The 23269-nt window shown below is 43.4% G+C and overlaps 3 protein-coding genes across 3 annotated transcripts; all 3 read right to left on the minus strand.

The window, feature by feature from the left end:
* Positions 1-19337: 19337 nt before the first annotated feature.
* On the minus strand, positions 19338-20400 carry LOC138359315 (kinesin-like protein KIF15). The gene is made up of 2 exons (XM_069318453.1): positions 19674-20400; positions 19338-19579 (listed from the first exon to the last, which is right to left on the minus strand). The coding sequence occupies exons 1-2, from the start codon at positions 20398-20400 to the stop codon at positions 19338-19340; spliced, it is 969 nt and encodes a 322-aa protein (XP_069174554.1).
* Positions 20401-21282: 882 nt separating this feature from the next.
* On the minus strand, positions 21283-22252 carry LOC138359316 (uncharacterized protein PF3D7_1120000-like). The gene is made up of 3 exons (XM_069318454.1): positions 22085-22252; positions 21555-21848; positions 21283-21471 (listed from the first exon to the last, which is right to left on the minus strand). The coding sequence occupies exons 1-3, from the start codon at positions 22250-22252 to the stop codon at positions 21283-21285; spliced, it is 651 nt and encodes a 216-aa protein (XP_069174555.1).
* Positions 22253-22254: 2 nt separating this feature from the next.
* On the minus strand, positions 22255-22923 carry LOC138359317 (uncharacterized protein PF3D7_1120000-like). The gene has a single exon (XM_069318455.1). It carries the CDS (start codon positions 22921-22923, stop codon positions 22255-22257), a length of 669 nt encoding a protein of 222 aa, XP_069174556.1.
* Positions 22924-23269: the final 346 nt, after the last annotated feature.

Raw genomic sequence — 23269 nt, forward strand, 5'->3', positions numbered from 1 at the left:
TTATAATAATTATTATAATAATAATTGATGTATTTAATAATTATCACTCTTGCTTTAGCTTTGTCTTGAAGGAAGCCAGCCTCGGGTGAAAGAGGGCTGTGACGATCTCTGCCTGGAACCCGTAAGTGCGTGACTGAAACGTCCACCTCCTGGGGCTCGTGCGGCCCAGGCTCTGCTTCAGGAGGCTGGGGTCGTTCTTGCCCTTGATGGGGTTGTTGTTCTCCGGCCCCGACTACGGCGGTCTCCGGGTTTGGAGATCCTGTGCGTTTTTTCACCAACTTTGAGGTCAACTTCGGAGCTGTTTGGACTTCGGAGATTGTTGCATTATTGTCTTGCTATCCACGAACTAACAGTCTGTGTTGACAGACACCAGCAGCAATATTTAAGAGTGCTACATTTTCATATAATTAGCATATATACTTGACTAACTGTAAAGCCTGACAATTTATGTCAGCAGATGCTGAGAGTGGGAGACGGTGTGGTCAGCAGAGCTGGGTGGATATTTAATGCACTCGTATACCTCCTTCATATCAAGTTAAGTCAACAGAAACAAATGCCCAACAAACTTCGGCTTAAGTATGGAATGAGTGACGTCATTAGTTCATCTCTTCAACTGGTGACGAAGGATTACAAACTGTGATGGCAACAACATTTTGCTTTCCTGAAATATAACCAAATGTGGGATTAAATTCTTGAATTATGAGCAAATATCTAGCAAACTTTCCAACTGGATTCTTATTTTTGAACAAGGGAATTAATGGTTGGTGATCTGTAAGAACATGAACTGGGTAATTATAAATTGTATCCCTGAAATGTTTAAGGGCCCAGACAACTGCCAAGGCTTCTCATTCTGTTACGCTATAATTTTTCTCTTCTTTAGATAATGTACGGCTTGCACAAGCTATTGCGTGATCTCTGTGACCTTCTGTTTGAAGTAATGCAGCACCTAAACCTATGTCACTATGTTAGGGACCCGAGCCCAGCGTCCGAGCATGGAGCAGTGACGACCGCGCCATCTGTGGGTCAGCTCCCGAAACCCCCTCCAAATGGACGACGCCATATAGTGAGGACAGGATATACTGGCCACAGGGGCTGGTTTCCCGTCCTGATCAGCTCATAACACAGCCGCTGCTGACCTCTGGTGAGGTGACGCTTAGACAGCAACGCCATCTATGGAGTGGATAGGTGGGCGTTTGTGTCTAAGCCTGTAAGTGAGGTGCCCTAGAGTGTAACCAGTACTGATGACGTGTCAGATTACAGAGTCGACCTGGGACTACTGAATCAGACGGTGGATCAGTCTACCCAAGGCAGCCGTAGGACCTCCACGTGTTTGCTGCAGAAGCTGTGAGTCACCCCCCGGATGAACACTGTTGTGTTAGCCTGCCTGTGACGTGGCAGTTGAGGAATTGTCGTACCCAGGGCTGACTGGTGGAGAAGACTAGCCACTGGGGTGTTGTGGTGAGGAGAGTGATCTGTGTAATCACACGAGGCTCCTGCCTAGGGCTCGCAACCCTAGTATCGGTCGTGGAGTGGCCTAACCAGCGGAACTGATTGGAACCTGCCAGCTACAGGCTGGATTTGTGGTTGAAGGCCTCCATGACGGTGCACCCAGTGGGACTGTGATTTGGCTGGCCTGTGGCCAGGGTAGACTCGCCGAGGGAATCAAAGGATTCATCGTGAGGCCACAAGAGAACCAGGACCACTCGTCTTGAGCACCGTGAACGTCCTGCGTCTTCAGAGGAAGACCATTCTGTATATTATAGTGTTTATACCCCCCGTGTGACTGTTTATATATTTATTTATGGTGGTGGTATAATTATATATTTAAGTTTAGTGCAGTTTTATCCCTTCCCCTTTAATTTACTTGCATTACGGAACACACCCTTTGAAAGCCACTACTAACTTAGGGCCGGATACCTAAACTCTACTAACATCAGAGAAAGAACCTAGTTGCGACCCAGGAGGGCCGTAACACACTAGCATCTGTAACCAACGTAAAAGGTTTAAAAAAATCTGGGTACCTAAGGACAGGTGACGAGATCAAGGCTGCATGAGTTTTTTTTATGACTGATCCCGGGCCACTCCCCAAACAAAGGGTTCATCTTTTCTTTGCAACTTGTAAAGTGGGGCGGCTATAATAGAGAATCCAGTAATAAATGAACGATAAAATCCTACAAGACCTGTGAACTGTGTTACGGCTTCAGCGGTACGAGGCGTTGGAAAATCACGAGCAGCAACAATTTTTTATTCATTCAATGTAATACCTGAAGGTGTAACTGTATGACCTAGGAAATTAATCTTCTCTTTTAAAAATTAACATTTTGCAAGCTTATTTTTTAATTTGCTTCCGCGAGCTTTGCAAGTACTTTCTCAAGGTTCTGGGAATGAGTCTGAACATCTTGCGACATGATTATGAGATCATTAAGGTAAACTAGAAGAATACTTCCTATCAATCTACGAAATAGATTTGTCATGAGCTGTGAAAAAGTTATTGGACTACTCCGCAAACCAAACGGTATTCTTTTGAAATGAAAATGATCATTGGGAGTACTAAAGGCTGTCAATTGTTTACTTTCCTCATCAAGGGGGGATTTGCCAGAATCCCTGCAACAAATCTAATGTTGAGAATACTTTGTTTCGACCAATACTTTGCAACAAATCATGTAGGACTGGAAGTGGGAAACGATCAGGTATCGTTACTCTGTTAAGCTTCCGATAATCGATTACAGGTCTCCAAGTCCCATCTCCCTTTAATACAAGAATCAATGGAGCGTTCCATGGGGAATTACTCGATTCAATTACATCACTCTGTAACATTTTCTCTGAGTCTATCGGCTTCTGCTCTCTCAGAATGGGGAAGACGGTAATCTGGTACATAAATAGGTGTAGTTCCTTGTTCAAGGGGAATTTTATGAGTAATAAGAGGAGTGAGACCTAACTTTTCTCCTGGTAGAGCAACAACAGCTCTCTTCTGTTCAAAATTTCCAAAAGCTGAACCACAGAGTCAGGAAAATCAGTAGGACTGAGGTGTAGTGCTTGCACCTCTGGCTGAGATCCCTGTTCTCCTGGTGTGAGAGTACAAACAGTACGATCCATAGACACATCATCCACAACTCGCACCGGTAACGAGTAATGGGCAAAATCTACAACATGAGTGCCAGACTGGAGATGGATGTCGGCATTACTAGTGTTTGCAATATACAGTGTTGTAACACGGGTTTGGGTCCCTCTCTCTTTACTTCCTTCTTTCTACTCCCTCTACCCGTATTCTTACTTTTATTTCTAAACCAAGGGACTCCAAAACTTTTACCAAAGCCAACTCCACGCCACGTGGTCCTAAGACGATTGACCGACTTAGGATTCTACACCCAGTATGACGTGACCTAAGCTCTGAACAAAACCCTAGAGTCACCTCTGCTGCCACCACCAGACCAGTAATACAAGAGCAATGATCGAGGTCTGGATCGATCACGCTAATTAATCAACCTAGGGGCTTGATCCCCACTATAAACGATGACCTTGAGTGTGGAATAAATTACACGGTAATGATAATTCCGATTCGATGTTAGAATCGGCGCCCAATGCAACTCTGCCTCGTGTGGACCACGTGACCAGGACAAGTATACACATAAAACACATGGAAACAATAAAATGCAAATTAATAACAAATTTAATTTATTAAAAGAAAACTAAAACAAAATCTAAATATGTTCACTCCCTATCACTTTAACACTCCCTACTTGACCTGAGTGGCAAATGAGACTATTTCTATACTTAACAATAGCAACTATACCTTGGGCGACCACAGCTCTAGGTGTTGGGGCTGTTCTTGGGGAGAGGTAAGATGTTGACCTCTTATCCCAGCTGCTTCCGTGACCACACTGATTTTTTCCTTGTCTGGACTACCCCAGACAGAGTATTGTATTGTTCCGCATCGCTTACCCAGTTACTTTAGCAAGGTTAAGTTATAACAATTAAACTCTGTTGTACTTAATTGATCCAGACTGGTTGAATTATTTTACTGAATTAAATTACAAACATCTAACGGCAGAGCTGTTCCCGATCACAAAAATGGTTATTAAAACTTTGAGAAATAGTAGACCTGTCAACCCCTGATGACCTATGACCGCCGGTCACTCCGCCTCAAAAGTTAGATCTGATTCGTGACGTCACTGATGGTGACTTAAACTCAATAATTAGAATACTCTTGATATTGTATCCAGTACTATTATACAATACAATTTTAATGCAAAATGAATAAAGGCTAATTTTCTCTAAATTACTGAATACTATAGGATGATTCATTTTACGCAGCTATGAACAAAGCGTTGGTTATTTCCACCGCGAATTCCCCTGGGGGTCAGGTCACCATGCGGCTCAGCTTCCCATTCTCTTTTGTCGATAAACCACTCTGGATAATTCTTACAACAGCCTAGTTTGTTACAACCCCCCCGCACAAGCACTTAGTAAACCTTGTTAATTTGTTAAAATTCACGAGGTTTAGTATCCAAACCCACAATTCAACTCATGCCACAAACAAAAGCTAACCTAACTAATAAAATTTGACAAATAATAGTCCAACATCATAATGAACATGTTCATATTTCATAAATTTCTCAGCTGTCAACTGACAGCAATCCTCCAATATCAGGAAACATACATCCTATCCTTACTGACATAGCTAAATAACATGTCCCTACTCTACCATCAAAAACTAGCTATTAAACTCTCTTGGCTCTTCACTAGCCAAGTCCATGTGTCCTCTAGAGCCGGCCACACCGTGCTCAAACAAACATTAACGTTATATCATCAGACTGAACTTTCAGTCATCCGGGAGCGTACTACGGAACTATCAAGTACTCATCCGTGTACTAACCACTCCCCATCAATGTCAACCTTGACATGTTAAGGAACACACCTAACGTTTATTACATCTATCTAAAAAAATATAAAAAAAATCCTATACTATATCACAGGTTTCAGCTGACTGTACAGCCAAGTGTTCTCACTCACTAGAAGTGTCAATGTTTATATTGGTCCGCCTCTCCTGTGTTCAAACATTCTGCAAAAATAGCACAACATAATTTTCCATAACCGTTTGTTCTGGGCTGAGACAATTACACAGGGGCTTCGATTTTGATTACTGACCAATTTATAGAGTAAAATTTTCATATATTATACCAGAATTATTTTAAATCTGTTTTTCAACATTTAAAAAGTATTGATTCTAAATCTGTTTTTCAACATTTAAACAAAAGTGTCCAGATGTTCTTTACACAGATGTTCAGAGCCAACTTTGTTGTTTGTATCAATTGTTCATATTGAGTAAACGAGAAAAAAAAATCGATGCTGCTGGATGCTGAATGTAGTCGCTGACGATGACGGTGTCGATCTTGCTTCTCCCCCTGTGTAGACATCAATACCTGGTCCTCTTGTACTCCCATCCAGTACTCCTGAATGACGACAGAGTGTAGTAGAGCGGAGTGCCAAGTGACAGCTGTAGAATACTGTTACTTCGGCCATTAATCTTGCTCTCGACAGTCCACACGCCTTCATATCAATCACAGTTCACACGGTAGTCGTGATGTTAAACTTGACGTCGCAGATGACCACAGCAGAGCAGAACTGGATGTACCAACGGTGTCTCCTAGCAGGAGTGGTGTCAGAAGGTCGTAGAGGCGGGTTGCTTGTTTGCAGAACAGGTGAATCTCGTCTTCCATCATTGCTCACGTCATCTCAGGCGTTTCTTGATGTCACCAGGTTACTAGGCCGTAAACACCAACTGTGTATACCCTCGTACCGCCGACTTTAGGCCAAAGGAGACAATTTTGCGACCTTCTATTGGCGAGTCCCGGTACTCTGTAGGGAAACCGTGCCTTCCACCTGTGACCGCCTTACTTCCGCTTTCTTGTTACTTCAGATGACGTAATCATTAATCTTCCGGCGAAATTCTTGAGTACTGCTACGTGCTTTCCATTTCTTGACCTCTCCTCCAACACTGCTGGAATGGCTGCAGTCTTGATGACGCAGCAGGTGGGTAGTGGTGATCTCGAGACAGCTACCCCGGCGTTGTATGGCACCTCCGGTGACTGCTATAATGTGGACAGCTCGCTGGCCCTGACCACCTCGTTAGTGACGTGAGGCGTCGGCCGGGTGACTCTTGGACAGTCACTTATCCCCAAAGTAACTGATGTATGGGTTACTGGGTCTGGTGGGGGGGAGGGCTTTGTGTAACGTGCCTCCCCCCTCGGTCTTTACAGACAAGGGTTCACGTGTGGCTGGAACAACTGGGTCGGTGTACCAATCAGACCTGGGAACAGACAGACACAACACAGCGGAAGCATAGATATACTCTGGGTTTGGTGGAGGTGGAACCCCAGAGCACGGTAAAAGTTGCTACCTGAGTCAAGTATAGACATAGTACATCTCATTGCCTTTACAGGAAAATCTAATGAATACTAAATTATACTAACCAAGGAAGTTACTTTACTGTACAGCGCGAGATCTCGTCACCATAGGGTGGCGAGACTGCACCTGACTACTGATGAGCGATGACAGAGGGTCATCCTCATCTTCTGACTCGTCGGTGAAGCCATGAGTCAGCACTGCAGAGTCAGGAACTAGACCCGCTGAAGGCAGTTCTAATTCCTCTCTAGCATGATATTGTTTCAATTTATTTACATGAATTGTCCTTTCCACCTGGTCCTCGAACACTCCCTTTATAACAAGATTAACCGGCCCCGCCCTTTTAATTACTCTATAGGGTCCTCGCCACCTCGGAGCTAGTTTCCTGCTCTGATTGGCGGGCGCAGCCTCATTCACTCTCAATACGAGGCTTCCTTCCGTCAACTCAAGAGGGCGCACTTTCTTGTCATAAAAATGAGCATACCGAGTCCGTGCCTTCTTGGACGCTTCAGCTGCAATATTCCATGCATTTCTCATTTTTCCAAGGACCTCTGAAGGATAGTCCTCCCCGTATGCAACATTATGTCTGTTAAGCAGACCTGAGGGGAAATTGCATGAATTACCAGTAAACAAATGAAGTGGTTGGGTGTTAATTGATTGGTGGATGGCAGTATTCAAGGCGAACTGAACATAGGGTAGGTGTTCATCCCAGGTGTTTGCATCATGTTCAGCAAGGATTGCAAGCATATCCTTGACTGAACGATTAGTCCGTTCCGTCATTCCGTTTGCTTGTGGGTGGTAGGCCGTTGTAAAAGCCGAAGTTGTCTCTAAAATCTTACAAACTTCTCTAAATATATTCCCATTGAATTCTTGACCCCGGTCAGAGACTAAAACTTTAGGAGGTCCGAATACAGTAACGAACCTACGCAAGAACGCATCTGCAACCGTACGAGAATCCTTCTGAGGTAATGCAACTAGTGTAGTGTATCTAGACAGATGGTCAACTAGCACCAACACGTATCTGTTACCCGCATGACTGTGGTGTAAATCAATCAGATCGGCCCCCACACGATCTAACGGTTCACGAATTTCAGGAAATTCCTGAAGTGGGGCTTGTACCTTAAGGGTACCTTTCCTCCTCTGGCAACGAGGGCACGACTTCACGAAATTGATTACCTCAGAAAGTAATCCTGGAAAATAAAATAGAGACTTTGCTTTTAAGTGCGTTTTAAAGATCCCCGGATGCCCTGCAATTTTAGAAGCATGCGCAAGCTTTAACGCTGATGACCGCAACGCGTCCGGAATAACTAGCTGAAATACTGCCCTATCATTCTGGCTATTAACATAATACAGGACGCCCTGTTTCATTTCAAAATCATGTATAGGTAAATTCTTTTTCTTTTTGGGGTATTTTCCTCCCTCTAAATACTCAATAATCTCTTTCCATCTAGGCTCGCTCATCTGGTATTCTCTCATTTTATCTGATGGAATGGTTTCAATGTTTTCATTAATTTGAACTGCCGCTATATTTCTACTTAGCGTATCTGGCACAACATGTGCTGGACCAGGCTTGTACAAAATCTGGAATGAGTGGGCCGAAAGTTCGTGAGACCAGCGTGACATTCGTGGGCATTTTGTTCGCTTCTTAAATATGTGTGTTAACGCTCGATGGTCTGTGTAGATTACAAAATGCCGCTGAAATAGGTAAGGCTCGAAATACCTAACTGATTCTACTACTGCCAGTGCCTCCCGATCCGTAGCTGAATAACGAACTTCAGGTCCTTTGACCTTCCTACTGAAATAGGCTACTGGATGGGGTAAATTATCTGCGTCTCGCTGAATTAAGCACCCGCCAATAGCTATACCGCTGGCGTCAGTGTGCACTTCCCACTCTTTATCAAAATCAGGAATAGCCAATACCGGTGTCGTGATTAGTTGGTCTTTCAGTTTGCGATAGGCCTCGTCATGTTCTGATTTCCACACAAACTTCGCATTTTTCTTTGTCAGATCAGTCAGGGGTGCTGAAATGCCAGCGAAACCTTCAATGTGACGACGAAAATATCCGGCCGCCCCCAAAAACCTACGCACGTCCTTTGCTGTCCTTGGAATAGGCATGTCAGCAATGGCGCGGCAAGAATCTGGGTCAGGTCGGATACCGTCTGGGCACACCTGGAACCCCAGAAATTTGAATTTCTGAGCCGCCAAGGTGCACTTCTGAACATTCAGCCTGAAACCTGCCTGATCTAACAATTTCAAAGTCTCAGTCAAGTCCTGTAGGTGTTCCTCAAACGTCCTGGAATATATCACAACATCATCCAGGTACGCTAAAGAATGCCTACCCAGTACCGGACTAAGGATAAAGTTGATGGCCCTCTGAAACGACGAAGGCGCTGTCTTCAAACCAAACGGCATCCTACGGAATTGATAAGTGTGCCTACCATCCGAGAATGCTGTTTTTTCCCTATCTTGTTCTGCCACCGGAATCGCCCAATACGCCGATTTTGCGTCAAGAGTTGAGAAATACTTGGCAGCACCAAATTGATCTATTATCTCCTGTATTCGGGGCAACGGATACACATCACCCTTAGTTAATTCGTTCACCTTCCGGTAGTCAACACAGAAACGATAACTACCGTCCGGTTTCCGAACTAGCACAACAGGAGAGAGCCACGGTGACGTACTAGGCTCTATCACGCCCTGTCTCAACATTTTCTGGCACTCCTCCCTGATAATGTTCTTTGCCTGTTCCGGCAACCTCCACTGTCTTGTGTACACAGGCAAATGGTCACCAGTTGGAATGGTGTGCTCGATCTTATCAAGGAGACCAATCTGGTCATCCTCTGTCGCAAACAATTTCGGGAATTTTCGTAAAACTCCTCTCAGTGCCTTCCTATCCGCCTGTGTAACATGTTGCAAATCAAGTCCTGATATTAATTTTTCTACCTCCTCTACATTCTGTGCAACATTTCTCGTTTCGTATTGTACTTTGGATGGTGTTTTAGTTTTCAACATATTCAGTGCACTACATTGTGCAGTGACGGCTGGCGTCTCAGCTGACTCATGGTGAAAGATTTCTGTGTCCTCCACCATGGTTCCCTGAGATACCCTATCACCTGCCCTGAAGCGAAAAGTCTTATGTGAAAGATTGACAACTGGAATGAGTGCACCTTTATCGAGCACTACAACTAAGTGATGAGGAATTAATAAACTATCACATCTCCCAGCCACCTGAAGGGTGGTACCTGGTTGTATGTGACGTCCCACGGCTACTTTAATAAATTTAACAGAATGTGGTGGGCAACTCTGTTTGGTCAATGCATGCAATGCGCATGACCTCTTAACTGTGTCTGGAAGAGACTTAAAAATCAATTTTGGATAGTGCGCATTATATTTCAGCTTCCTCTTAATTGAAGCTACAACTGGGGGATGGTCGATCATCTCCACTGGGTAGGAAGTCTGTCCCAACTGCAACCTGCAGTTCCTAGCCCCTTTTTGAGCAGACAAGGAATAATTAAATCGCGACAGAAAATCAGTTCCCATTAAGATGTGACCAGGAAAATCAAGGTTCTCTACGATCGTACATGTGTGAGGCTGCAATTCCCCATCAATCTCAAAATTAACCGTACCTTGACCTACGATCTCAATCTTTTCCCCATTGACTGCTGTTAATGTCTTTGCGCAACGTTGAAGACGTGCATACTTAAAATTGCTGAAGGCTGACTTTTTAATTACCGTTGCCTGGCTTCCTGTATCAACAAAAGCTGTCAATCTCACACCTTCCACTTTCACCTCAAAAGTAGGCCTGCCATCACTAGGAGCCTGCTTTCATGCTTTCGTAGGAGTGACTTCGCAATCCCTCTGTATATGCCCGCGCTTCCAGCAGGAGTAACACCTCCGCGGATCTCTGTTGGTACCCCGCGCAGGGTGGCTCGAACTTGCAGCTGAGGGCTGCTTCCCGCCTGATGAACCCGCGCCACAGTTCCTCGGCTTGGCTCCCTCGCCTTTACTTAACGCCTCTACGTATGGCGACAACTGAGTGCCCGGCGTCTCCGTGCGCATCTGCCTGTCTAAGGCTGTGGCGGCCTGGGGTTGGGGTTGAGGTATGGTGTGGGTGGCCTGGGGTTGGGGTGTGGATGGAGGTTGGGGTTGAGGTATGGTGTGGGTGGCCTCGGGTTGGGGTGTGGATTGAGGTTGAGGTATGGTGTGGGTGACCTCAGGCTGGGGTGTGGATTGAGGTTGGGGTGGGTATGGGGTGGCCTGGGGCTGGAATGGGTATGGGTATGGGGTGGCCTGGGGTTGGAATGGGTATGGGTATGGGGTGGCCTGGGGTTGGTATGGGTATGGGGTGGCCTGGGGTTGGTATGGGTATGGGGTGGCCTGGGGTTGGTATGGGTATGGGGTGGCCTGGGGTTGGTATGGGTATGGGGTGGCCTGGGGTTGGAATGGGTATGGAGTGGCCTGGGGTTGGGGGAAGGGTTGGTATGGGAACTGAGGATGGGGTTGGTATGGGAATTGAGGATGGGGTTGGGGTTGTTGTAGTGACGGATGAGGTGTACCTAGGTGGTCCCCAGTGGTGTCGGAAGAGGTGCTGTCCTCTACACTTCCACTTCCACTCCCACTGGTCCCCACTGACTGGTCATTATCTGGGTTAAACATTTTCTGTGATTCCTGGTGTGCCACGTCTCTTCTAAACTACCCTTTAGTACACCCTCGACCCGGACTCACTACAACCGTGATCTTACACAAATAAAAAAAAAATCACAACTCTATTCTTAAAAGAAAACTACTAAATTCCCAAAATAGGAAATACACCGATTTATCGAGAGAATCGTTGAAGTGAAGCCAATGAATGAGTGTCTACCCCGCACTCGTGTCTGACCGTGAAATATCCCGCAGTTCTATTGCTGAAACCTAAGTCCTTTACGTTAAAAAAATTAAAGAATCTAATTTATATAAAACAATTTAAATGATAACGCAACTAACGCGCAGCACTCGTGATGGATTAATAAAGAATATTTACTGTACTTGAATACTAAACGCGCTTGAAGTGAGCAGCGTGGCCACTGATGACTGATGGAGCGGGACCAGCTGCGCTGAAAAAAAACTAAGTCCCGCGCTTTTTCGCTTAAACGCTGAAAAATCAAAATTTTTGTTCTGAAGGAAAATAACTAGTTTTACGTTAATAAACCGCTCTAGCGATTAATATAGACACCCAGGACCTATAAATGCTTACTAAAAATTGAATTTTTATCAAAAAACTACGTTTTTACTCAATTGCTGGACTCTGCCAATTTTCCTGACTCCGAGGGAAAAAAATTTCTATCACCCCAAATATCACAAAACTCCTTTAATTCACAAAAATTTGGGTTTCTCGTTCCCAGATATAAATACGTTATTATTTAATACTGACGTTGTATACAGAACAATACTGACACATCGGGCGGTTTCAACACTCACTAATTCGAATTTTCGTCAAAATCAGAGATTTTCACCTCAAATGGACTGACAAAATTACGACACGATTTTCTCGAAAAATAACTAAATTCGACAAAAATGTAATTATCACTGTTTAATGCTTTACGAACAGAATTACGTCCCTTGCGCGCACTAGAGAGTAATACTGGCCCCAGAATATACACGAAACATGAAAAATTAGAATTTCCGCCAAAAAGTCAGATTCTAGCCCAAGCTGGACTTAGAAAATTTTCCACCTACGTTTCTACTGAAAACAGAATTCTAAGTCTACAAACACAATTCTACCGTCTTACTGGTAAAAACTAGAAAATATCACTCGCATCGACTGGAGAATCCTAATGACGCCCAGATCATACACGTGACCCACGAATACAAATTAATTAGTTAACGAGTTTCAGACATCGACTTAGCCGAAAACTTATCCCAAAATACTTAGAAATATACCACGGACTCTATTAAGCATTTACACGCAACTTATTATCCCTTAAACTCCTTCACTTATCTATCGTGACCGACATATAGCCCTAAGTCCAGAGGATTAACTACACTCTAGCAACAACGCCTCTGACTTAGACTAATAGAACAGGGAATAACAAAACTTAACGTACGCACTTAGCCTAATATGCAAGAAAACGCTAAACACTTGGGAAAAATTTTAACCGGGGATTGAATTTAGGGGAAAAAATTAATCTAGAACAACGCAAATAAACGGAAATTACTTTATAAATTTAAGTATACTTAATTCAAAAATGCACTCGACTTAAACTTATAATTGTTCCTACCAGCTCGCCGTACCACACCTAGCCTAGAGGCCACACCATCTAGGTTCCAACAGAGCGACACGCAGCTTTCAGCAACAATTATGACTAGGGACGACTCAACCTCCACTAAGTGTGCGATCACTTAGTTGTTGAATCGCTGCTAGGTAGTTTACTAGTCCGTCCCTCGGAGGCCGCAACGCCCTTCACGGATTACGTTTTTCCTTAGCGTTTTGGGTCGTCTAATAACGCCCTCGGACTATCTACTGGCGTCCCACAGATATATCCGCCCCCGACAGCCCTCAAGGAACTGCTGTTGAGAGTATGGTGGCTCCCAACACCTCTGAATTAATTGCAATGGGTCGAGTATGGTACCCAGTCCAATCAACTCGGAGCGGTCTCCTTTTCAATAAATCTATTTTAACAGCCTAATCTTACTAACTAACCTTAATCATATCAGCCCGCATGACCCAAGATTCGCCAATCCCCACTCAAACGCACTTGTGGGGCGCACTGCTAATCCTGGCCCGCGGGTGTCTCCTTAGCATCCGCGCACGTGTTCGAACGGCCAGACGCGTGAGCCTTTCAACAATTTCAAACAAAATTGTTGAAACCACCGCTGTGCACCATTGTAACACGGGTTTGGGTCCCTCTCTCTTTACTTCCTTCTTTCTACTCCCTCTACCCGTATTCTTACTTTTATTTCTAAACCAAGGGACTCCAAAACTTTTACCAAAGCCAACTCCACGCCACGTGGTCCTAAGACGATTGACCGACTTAGGATTCTACACCCAGTATGACGTGACCTAAGCTCTGAACAAAACCCTAGAGTCACCTCTGCTGCCACCACCAGACCAGTAATACAAGAGCAATGATCGAGGTCTGGATCGATCACGCTAATTAATCAACCTAGGGGCTTGATCCCCACTATAAACGATGACCTTGAGTGTGGAATAAATTACACGGTAATGATAATTCCGATTCGATGTTAGAATCGGCGCCCAATGCAACTCTGCCTCGTGTGGACCACGTGACCAGGACAAGTATACACATAAAACACATGGAAACAATAAAATGCAAATTAATAACAAATTTAATTTATTAAAAGAAAACTAAAACAAAATCTAAATATGTTCACTCCCTATCACTTTAACACTCCCTACTTGACCTGAGTGGCAAATGAGACTATTTCTATACTTAACAATAGCAACTATACCTTGGGCGACCACAGCTCTAGGTGTTGGGGCTGTTCTTGGGGAGAGGTAAGATGTTGACCTCTTATCCCAGCTGCTTCCGTGACCACACTGATTTTTTCCTTGTCTGGACTACCCCAGACAGAGTATTGTATTGTTCCGCATCGCTTACCCAGTTACTTTAGCAAGGTTAAGTTATAACAATTAAACTCTGTTGTACTTAATTGATCCAGACTGGTTGAATTATTTTACTGAATTAAATTACAAACATCTAACGGCAGAGCTGTTCCCGATCACAAAAATGGTTATTAAAACTTTGAGAAATAGTAGACCTGTCAACCCCTGATGACCTATGACCGCCGGTCACTCCGCCTCAAAAGTTAGATCTGATTCGTGACGTCACTGATGGTGACTTAAACTCAATAATTAGAATACTCTTGATATTGTATCCAGTACTATTATACAATACAATTTTAATGCAAAATGAATAAAGGCTAATTTTCTCTAAATTACTGAATACTATAGGATGATTCATTTTACGCAGCTATGAACAAAGCGTTGGTTATTTCCACCGCGAATTCCCCTGGGGGTCAGGTCACCATGCGGCTCAGCTTCCCATTCTCTTTTGTCGATAAACCACTCTGGATAATTCTTACAACAGCCTAGTTTGTTACAGTGTAACAGTACCATCCTGCACTGTGTGCCAGGAGGGTTCAACAAACGTACCATTCACTTTACACGTTTCACTTTCCGCAATCACATCCGACAACTCAGGCACTCCTTGAACCTAAACTCTTATTCTGGTGAAAGAATGAGAGTGCAGCACAGTGTCAGTAGCCGTGGAACCACTGACTTCAGAGATGGAAGCTGCCAGGCGAGCGAGACAACAAGAATCCATTAGGGCGTCCCCTTCCAGAAAGTCCCGATACTCACTCTCCTTAACAACTGCACAACTACGATGCTTCAGTCGAGTGCCTGTTTTCTCGGGTATGCTACCACGACAAGGATCTAACAAACCTACGCTAGCAAGGTGGGTGTTAACAAAATTAACGTAGTCTGATTGAAGGTTGAACTCATGGCCCTGTCGATACATGCTACACAAGGGTATGACGTGGTCTTTGATACTAATGCTCCAACGATGGGGAAACAATGCAATATTTTCATCAATCATGGTATACAGACCTAAGAGAATGTCTCCAGGAAAATGAATAATGTCAACAACTAAACATGTTATAGACAATGTGACATCATTTAACTTGAGTGGGAGGTCAATTTCACCCTGAACTTTTACTTTATTTCCTGAAACACCACTTAGAAAAGGTATGGGTGACTGTTTTACTGTAGTAGGGTGCTTACTTGCAATGTCTCTAAGAGCTGAAGGCTTGACAATATTAATTTTTGCACCTGAGTCAAGAAAAACTTTTAAAACTCTACCATGTACAATGGCTGAGACAAGGGGACCATCACTTGAGACTGGAAAAGTTACTACTTGTGACTTATGTTGTCTGGGATATCTGCGTCTCATCTGGGTCAAATTCACTGTGGTTCTGTCAACATCTACAACTGGGCTAGAGTCAGTGTCCTCTGTCAAATGTCCAAATCTATTTTGGGTAGCTACTGAATACACAGGGAGGGCACTAGGACTGGCTAGCTTGAATTGGTTAGCGGATGGCCTTGGGGGTTTCCCGACGACATGGAGTGAACATTCTGAACTCCAGAATTCTGTGACCGAGTATTATAAATCGAAGTTGCATTATAGCTGGGCTGGGAGTTGTAATTACGCGAGTTCTGATAATGTCTTGGATGCTGTGCGCCTCGCCAAGACTGACTGTGGAAGTTACGAGGTGGGGATGTCCTTTTCTTAGCTCTACAATCTGCAGTGTGGTGACCAACTTGTTTATGGTACTTGCAATATGGGAGCCTAGAATGATTACATTGACGAGGGAACCGAGAGAATTGTCTAGGTGGTGATGATCAAGGGGCGGACCAACAGTCCCTTGCGAGGTGGTTACTCTTACCACAATGCCAACATGAGGGAGTGGATGGTTGTGGACTATGGCGTCTCGGCAACTTATGAGGAGGCGAATTTGACTGGGGGCTACGAGCATGGGTACGGTTCTGCGACCAAGAGTTTTGAGAGTTTGTGGGAGGATGCTGAGAGCTTGTTACTACATTTACGGTATCAGAGGGTAGCAACAGTTGACCACTTTGGGGAGCTAGTTTATCGGCGGCATTGTTAATAGCCTCAAACACTTCACCAATTTCATGTTTAACTCCAAAATTCTTTTGCTCAATGATCGGTTTAGTATGCTCTGGGGCAAAATGCATTAATGTTCCAAATGCTATAATTTTGGATGATATCATATCATATTTCACATTTATCATAGCCTCAGGGAATAAATTATTGTCTTTACCCAAGACGAACTAATCATAGCAGACACCAAGACATACAGATACTGATCGAGACGGCTAGTAAACGCATTAAACGATTCACCAGGCTGCATGGTGGCATTGGCAATTTTCTTGACTAACCTATACGGGTCAAGGTCTCCTTTGTTAACAAAGCGCCGGCGAAAGAAATCCTAAAATTCCGACCAAGACTGGAGGCTAACAATGGCTTTCTCATCAACAACAAAACGTGCATCACCTTTGGTTGTGTCCACAGCTGACCGTGCAATTGCCAAGTATTCGGCATCAGTAGGCTTAGAAAAACGTGTGACTGTTTTCTCTTCAACCCCCTACTAAACCATGACTCTAATAAGCAGGATTCACCAGCAAAAAGTGGGATAACTATTTCCTGAGCTGATCTCTGGACATTGGAACGAGCAACTGTTCCAGTTGAGTCTGAAGGGGTTTCAACAGTGGTAGGCATTGTCACTACCGAGGAAGTGGCAGTTGATCGCAAATTATAATTAAGTACACTAGGCATAAGGAATAGAGTACACACAAAAAATATAAACACTCAAAAAAATATATCAAACTTGCCTAAGGTAAGGAAATGGCAGAATTAAATTTATTAAATTGTACTAGGCAACAAATAATTAAGAACAAGCAAAATTGTGAATTAAATTAGCAATCTGGTATGAATATGGCTGGAATTTGAAGCATGTAAATTAATTAAACCAGGCTAAGCATAGCAATTTAGAATAAAAACTGAAAAGTGCAATTGCAAAATTTCATTAAAAAGATTCAACACAACAAGTGGCAATGCAAGAAAAATGGATGTAGCACAGAAACTGGACACAGGAATGTATATAACTTGCTATGTAACATTATAATGGGAAATGTTGAAGGAATAAATTTCAAATTAAGGCCCTGGAGGAATTAAAAAAAAGTTCTATTGTGCAAATTCTTAACTGCTACTAAAACAATAATTTCTTACTTCACTGGAATTTAAATTTACCAATAATACTCTAATAGCACAATTAATATTCAATGAAATTACTGTGGGAAGCAGGAATGTTGAAAATGACTCAGAGAAACTGTGTGAGTGGAGTATGTAACCAGCTCCAATATTTAATGTCACTGAATGGTTAATTCACAGGATATTATGGATAATATTATGTAAACCACTATTAATACATGGTACACGAAGGTGTAGCTCTTAATTACTTAACTCAAGACTGCGGCCAAGCCAATATGACTATAGCCAAGACGAAAAAAAACCCTGCGACAAGGCGTGTGAAGAGGCACATGCACTGTTTGTTTACATCTGAAGCGACAGCCAGCTAGGCAGCGTTCATGGCGGCAGTGGCGCGAAGCTCGGGGGACCCCACACTAGGAATGTGTGTGTGATGTTGAGGGCGTGACAATAATTATATCGTCGAATGGCGAGTGAAGGCCAGTTGCTATGGAGACGTGTAGACAGACGTTTACTGTAGAATGGTGTAGCAGAAGGCTGTAGCGATGGTGAGAAGAGGCAATGTGGCGCTGCGGCGTCGTGACTGGGAGCTGGCGACGCTAGTCAGACGGTCGTAGTCTTTTTTCAGCAATTGTTTCTCAATAAATTGCACAACACAGCTGCAGAGCAGTTGAAGCTGTAGAAGATGATTGCAATAGCTGGAACGGTACAGGCAACACACACAAGGCTTGTTGATGTGGGCTTGGGTGGAAGTGTTGGTGGTGGTGGTGCAGGTTCCCAGGTGGCGCGGGAATCTTCCTTTCTCCTCACTGATGAATTAGCGTTCTCACAGGAAAATATTGACCCTTACTTCTGAGACGTTGACCTGGAGTAGTGGTTGATGGTAGGACCCAGGACTGGTAAAATACCATTGAATGTCGATGAGTGGGTGGCAGGAGGCAGGAGGCGCGGGACACACATGATGTGACGTGGGCACTTGCGATTTTGTAGCTCAGAAAATTTATTATGAATCACACCGCTACTACCAGTATTCGTTGCTTTCTTTGGTTGTAGATATACACAGTAGAAACTTCAGTAGTTTTATTGAATAAGGCAACAAGGTGTATAACTGGCCAGTCGAGGTCCAACCTGCTCTGGGTCTTTGAGAATACTGAGGCCTGCTGGAAGCACGGTTGGTGCCGCTCTGTCTGGCATGACGTCAGAGGCCTACTCACCTGTGATTGGTTATGGTTCAACCGTCATACAATTTGAGTGTTAACACTTCATGGGTCTGAGAGTATCCTTCATGTGTCTGAGAGTATCCTTCATATCTATGAGAGTATCCGTCATGTCTCTTAGAGTTTGCTTTATGTCTCTGAGAGTATACTTCATGTCTCTGAGAGTATCCTTCATGTGTCTGAGAGTATCCTTAATATATGTATGAGAGTAACCGTCATGTCTCTTAGAGTATCCTTTATGTCTGAGAGTATACTTCATGTCTCTGAGAGTATCCTTCATGGGTTTGAGGGTATCCTTCATGTCTCTGAGAGTATCCTCCATGCCTCTGAGAGTATCCTTAATGGGGGTCTGAGAGACTCCTTCATGGGTCTCAGAGTTTCCTTGATGTCTCTGAGAGTATCCTTGATGTCTCTGAGAGTATCATTGATAACTCTGAGAGTATCCATGACGTCTTTGAGAGTATCCTTACTGTCGCTGAGAGAATCAGTGATGACTTTGAGAGTATTCTTCGTGTCTTTGAGAGTATCTGTCAAGTCTCTAAAAGAATCCTTCATGGGTCTGAGAGTATCCTTCATATCTCTGAGAGAATCCTTGATGATGCTGAGAGTATCCTTCATGTCTCTGAGAGTATCCATCATGGGTCTAAGAGTATCCTGGAGTCCTCTGAGAGTATCATTGATGTGTCTGAGAGTATCGTCATGTGTCTGAGATTATCCTTCATATCTCTGACAGTATCCTTCATGTCTCTGTAAGTATCCTTCATGTCTATGAGAGTATCCGTCACGTCTTTGAGAGTATCCTTCATGTCTCTGAGAGTATCTTTCATGTCTATGAGAATATCCTTCATGTCTCTCAGAGTATCCTTCATGTCTTTAAGAGTATCCTATATGTCTCTGAGATTATCTTTGATGTCTCTGAGAGTATCATTCATGGGGGTCTGAGAGAATCCTTCATGGGACTCAGTGTATCCTTGATGTCTCTGAGAGTATCCTTGCTGTCGTTGAGAGTATCCTTTCTGTCGTTGAGAGTATCATTGATGACTCTGAGAATATCCTTCAAGTCTCTGAGAGTATTCTTCATATCTCTGAGAGTATCATTCATGTCTCTGAGAGTATTCTTCGTGTCTCTGAGCGTATCATTGAAGTCTTTGAGAGTATCCTTCATGGGGGCTGATAGTATCCTTCACGTGTCTGAGAGTATCCTTGATATATCTGAGAGTTTCCTTGATGACGTTGAGAGTATCCTTGACGTTTCTGAGTGTACCCGTCATGTCTCTGAGAGTATCCTTCATATCTATGTGAGTATCCTTCATGTCTCTGCGAGTATCTTTCATAGGTCTAAGGGAATCCTTCATGTCTCTGAGAGTACCCTTCCTGTCTCTGAGAGTATCCTTCATGTCTCTGAGAGTATCCTTCATGGGTCTGAGAGTATCCTTCAAGTTTCTGAGAGTATCCTTCATGTCTCTGAGAGTATGCATCATGTCTATGAAAGTATCCTTCATGTCTTTAAGAGTATCCATTCCCTTATGACTCTGAGAGTCTCCTTCATGTCTCAGAGAGTATGCTTCATGGGTCTGTGAGTGTCCTTCATGTCTCTGAGAGTATCCTTCATGGGGTCTGAGAGTATCCTTAATATATCTGAGAGTATTCTTCAAGTCTCTAGGAGTATCCTTCATGGTTCTGAACGTATGCTTCATGTCTCTGAGAGTATCCTTTATGTCTCTGAGAGTATGCTTCATATCTCTGAGAGTATCAATAATCGGTCTGAGAGTACCCTTCATATCTCTGAGAGTGTCCAGTATATCTCTGAGAGTATCCTTCATGTCGCTGGGAGTATCCTTCAAGTCGCTGAGAGTATCATTCATGTGCCTGAGAGTATCCTTCATGTCTTTGAGAGTGTAATTCATGGTTATGAAAATATCATTCATTTCTCTGAGAGTATCCTTCATGTCTCTGAGTGTATCCTCAAAGGGTCTGCGAGTATCCTTCATGGGTCTGAGAGTTTCTTACACGGGTCTGATAGTATCCTTCATATCTCTAAGAGTACCCTTCATGTCACTGAGAAAATCCTTCATGTCTCTGAGAGAATCCTCCATGTCTTTGAGAGTATCCTTGATATCTATATGAGTATCCTACATTGGGTCTCAGAGTATTTTTCATGGGGTCTGAGAGTATTCTTCATAGGTCTGTGAGAATCCTTAATAACTCTGAGAGAATCCTTCATGTCTCTGAGAGTATCCTTCATGTCTTTGAGATTATCTTTCATGTGTTTGAGAGTATCTGTCATATCTCTGAGAGTATCCTTCATGTGATCTGAGAGTATCCGTCATGTCTCTGAGAGTATCCCTGATGACGCTAAGAGTATCCTTCAAATCTTTGAGAGTATACTTCATGCATCTGAGAGTATCCTTCATGTTTATGCGAGTATACTTCATAGGGACTGAGAGTATCCTTCATGGGTCTGAGAGTACCCTTGATGTCTCTGAGAGCGTCCTTCATGACTCTGAGAGTATCCTTCATATCTCTGAAAGTATCCATCAAGTCTCTGAGAGTGTCCTAGATGTCTCGGAAAGTATCCGTGATGGGTCTGAGAGTAACCTTGATGACTCTGAGAGTATCCATCAAATCTCCGAGAGTATCCTTCATGTCTCTGAGAGTATCCATCATGCCTATGAGAGTATCCTTCATTTCTCTGACAGTATCCTTCATGTTTCTGAGTGTGTCCTGCATGTCACTGGGAGTACCCTTCATGTCTCTGAGAGTATCCTTCATGTTTCTGACAGTTTCCTTCATGTTTCTAAGAGTATTCTTCATGTCTCTAAGAGCATCCGCCACGTCTTTGAGAGTATCCTTGATGTCTATATGAGTATCCTTCATGGGGTCTGAGAGTATCTTTCATGGGGTCTGAGAGTATTCTTCATAGGTCTGTGAGAATCCTTAATATCTCTGAGAGAATCCTTCATGTCTCTGAGAGTAGCTTTCATGTCTTTGAAATTATCCTTCATGTGTTTGCGAGTATCTGTCATGTCTCTGAGAGTATCCTTCATGTTTCTAAGAGTGTCCTTGATTGCGCTGAGAGTATCCTTCATATCTTTGAGTGTACTTCATGCATCTGAGAGTATCCTTCATGTCTATGCGAGTATACTTCAAGGGGACTGAGAGTATCCTTCGTGGGTCTGAGAGTATCCATGATGTCTCTGAGAGTGTCGTTCATGTCTCTGAGAGTATCCTTTATGTCTATGAGAGTATCCTTCATTTCTCTGACAGTATCCTTCATGTCTCTGAGAATATCTTTCATGTCTCTGAGAGTATCCATGATATATTTGAGAGCATCCTTCATGTCTCTGATAGTATCCGTCATGTCTTTGAGAGTATCCTTGATGTCTTTGAGAGTATTCTTGATATATCTGCGAGAATTCTTGATGTCTCTGAAAGTATCCTACATGTCGCTGAGAGTATCCTTCATGTCTCTAAGTGTATCGTCATGTGTCTGAGATTATCCTTCATATCTCTGACAGTATCCTTCATGTCTCTGTAAGTATCCTTCATGTCTCTGAAAGTATCCATCATGTCTTTGAGAGTATCCTTCATATCACTGGGAGTATCTTTCATGTCGATGAGAATATCCTTCATGTCTCTCAGAGTATCCTTCATGTCTCTGAGAGTATCCTATACGTCTCTGAGAGTATCTTTCATGTCTTTGAAATTATCCTTCATGTGTTTGCGAGTATCTGCCATGTCTCTGAGTGTATCCTTCATGTCTCTGAGAGTATCCTTGATGGCGCTGAGAGTATCCTTCATATCTTTGAGAGTGTACTTCATGCATCTGAGAGTATCCTTCATGTCTATGCGAGTATACTTCCTAGGGACTGAGAGTATCCTTCATGTCTCTGAGAGTATTTTTCGTGTCTCTGAGAGTATCCTTCATGTCTATGAGAGTATCCTTCATGTTTCTGAGTGTCCTTCATGTCTCTTAGAGTATCCTTCATTTCTCTGAGAGTATCCTTCATGTCTCTGACAGTTTCCTTCAGGTTTCTGAGGGTATCCTTCATGTCTCTAAGAGCATCCGCCAAGTCTTTACGAGTATACTTCATGTCTCTGAGAGTATCCTTGATATCTCTGAGAGTATCCTTGATGTCTGTGAGAGTATCCTTGACGTCTTTTAGGGTATCCTTACTGTCGCTAAGAGTATCTGTGATGACTTTGAGAGTATCCTTCATGTCTTTGAGAGTATCTGTTAAGTCTCTGAGAGTATCTGTTAAGTCTCTGAGAGAATCCTTCATGGGTCTTAGAGTATCCTTCATATCTCTGAGAGAATCCTTGATGATGCTGAGAGAATTCTTAATGTGTCTGAGAGTATCCGTGATGTCTCTGAGAGTATCCTTCATGTCTCTGAGAGTATCGTTCATGTCTTTGAGAGTATCCATCATGCCTCTGAGAGTATCCTCCATGTCTATGAGAAAATCATTCATGGGTCTTAGAGTATCCTTGATGCCTCTGAGAGTATGCTTCATGTCTCTGAGTGTATCGTCATGTGTCTGAGAATATCCTTCATATCTCTGACAGTATCCTTCATGTCTCTGTAAGTATCCTTCATGTCTTTGAAAGTATCCATCATGTCTTTGAGAGTATCCTTCATATCACTGGGAGTATCTTTCATGTCGATGAGAATATCCTTCATGTCTCTCAGAGTATCCTTCATGTCTCTGAGAGTATCCTATACGCCTCTGAGATTATCTTTGATGTCTCCGAGAGTATCCTTCATGGAAGTCTGAGAGAATCCTTCATGGGACTCAGTGTATCCTTGATGTCTCTGAGAGTATCCTTCCTGTCGTTGAGAGTATCAGTGATGACTCTGAG

The sequence above is a fragment of the Procambarus clarkii genome, chromosome 90 (assembly GCF_040958095.1).
Source record: "Procambarus clarkii isolate CNS0578487 chromosome 90, FALCON_Pclarkii_2.0, whole genome shotgun sequence".
NCBI lineage: Eukaryota > Metazoa > Arthropoda > Malacostraca > Decapoda > Cambaridae > Procambarus > Procambarus clarkii.

Bases quoted from the DNA above. Each gene is read 5' to 3' on its own strand.
- LOC138359315 (XM_069318453.1), bottom strand. From the start codon at position 20,400: ATGAAGGATACTCGCAGACCCTTTGAGGATACACTCAGAGACATGAAG. The intron at 19,580-19,673 runs GTACACTCAGAA...GGATACTATCAG, and splicing joins TACTCTCAGAGACATGACGG to CCCCCATGAAGGATACTCTC.
- LOC138359316 (XM_069318454.1), bottom strand. From the start codon at position 22,252: ATGAAGGATACTCTCAGATGCATGAAGTACACTCTCAAAGATATGAAG. The intron at 21,849-22,084 runs GTATAGGATACT...AGCGACATGTAG, and splicing joins TGAAAGATACTCTCAGAGAC to GATACTTTCAGAGACATCAA. The intron at 21,472-21,554 runs GTATACTCGCAT...AGCGCAATCAAG, and splicing joins ATACTCTCAGTCCCCTTGAA to GACACTCTTAGAAACATGAA.
- LOC138359317 (XM_069318455.1), bottom strand. From the start codon at position 22,923: ATGAAGCATACTCTCAGAGGCATCAAGGATACTCTAAGACCCATGAAT.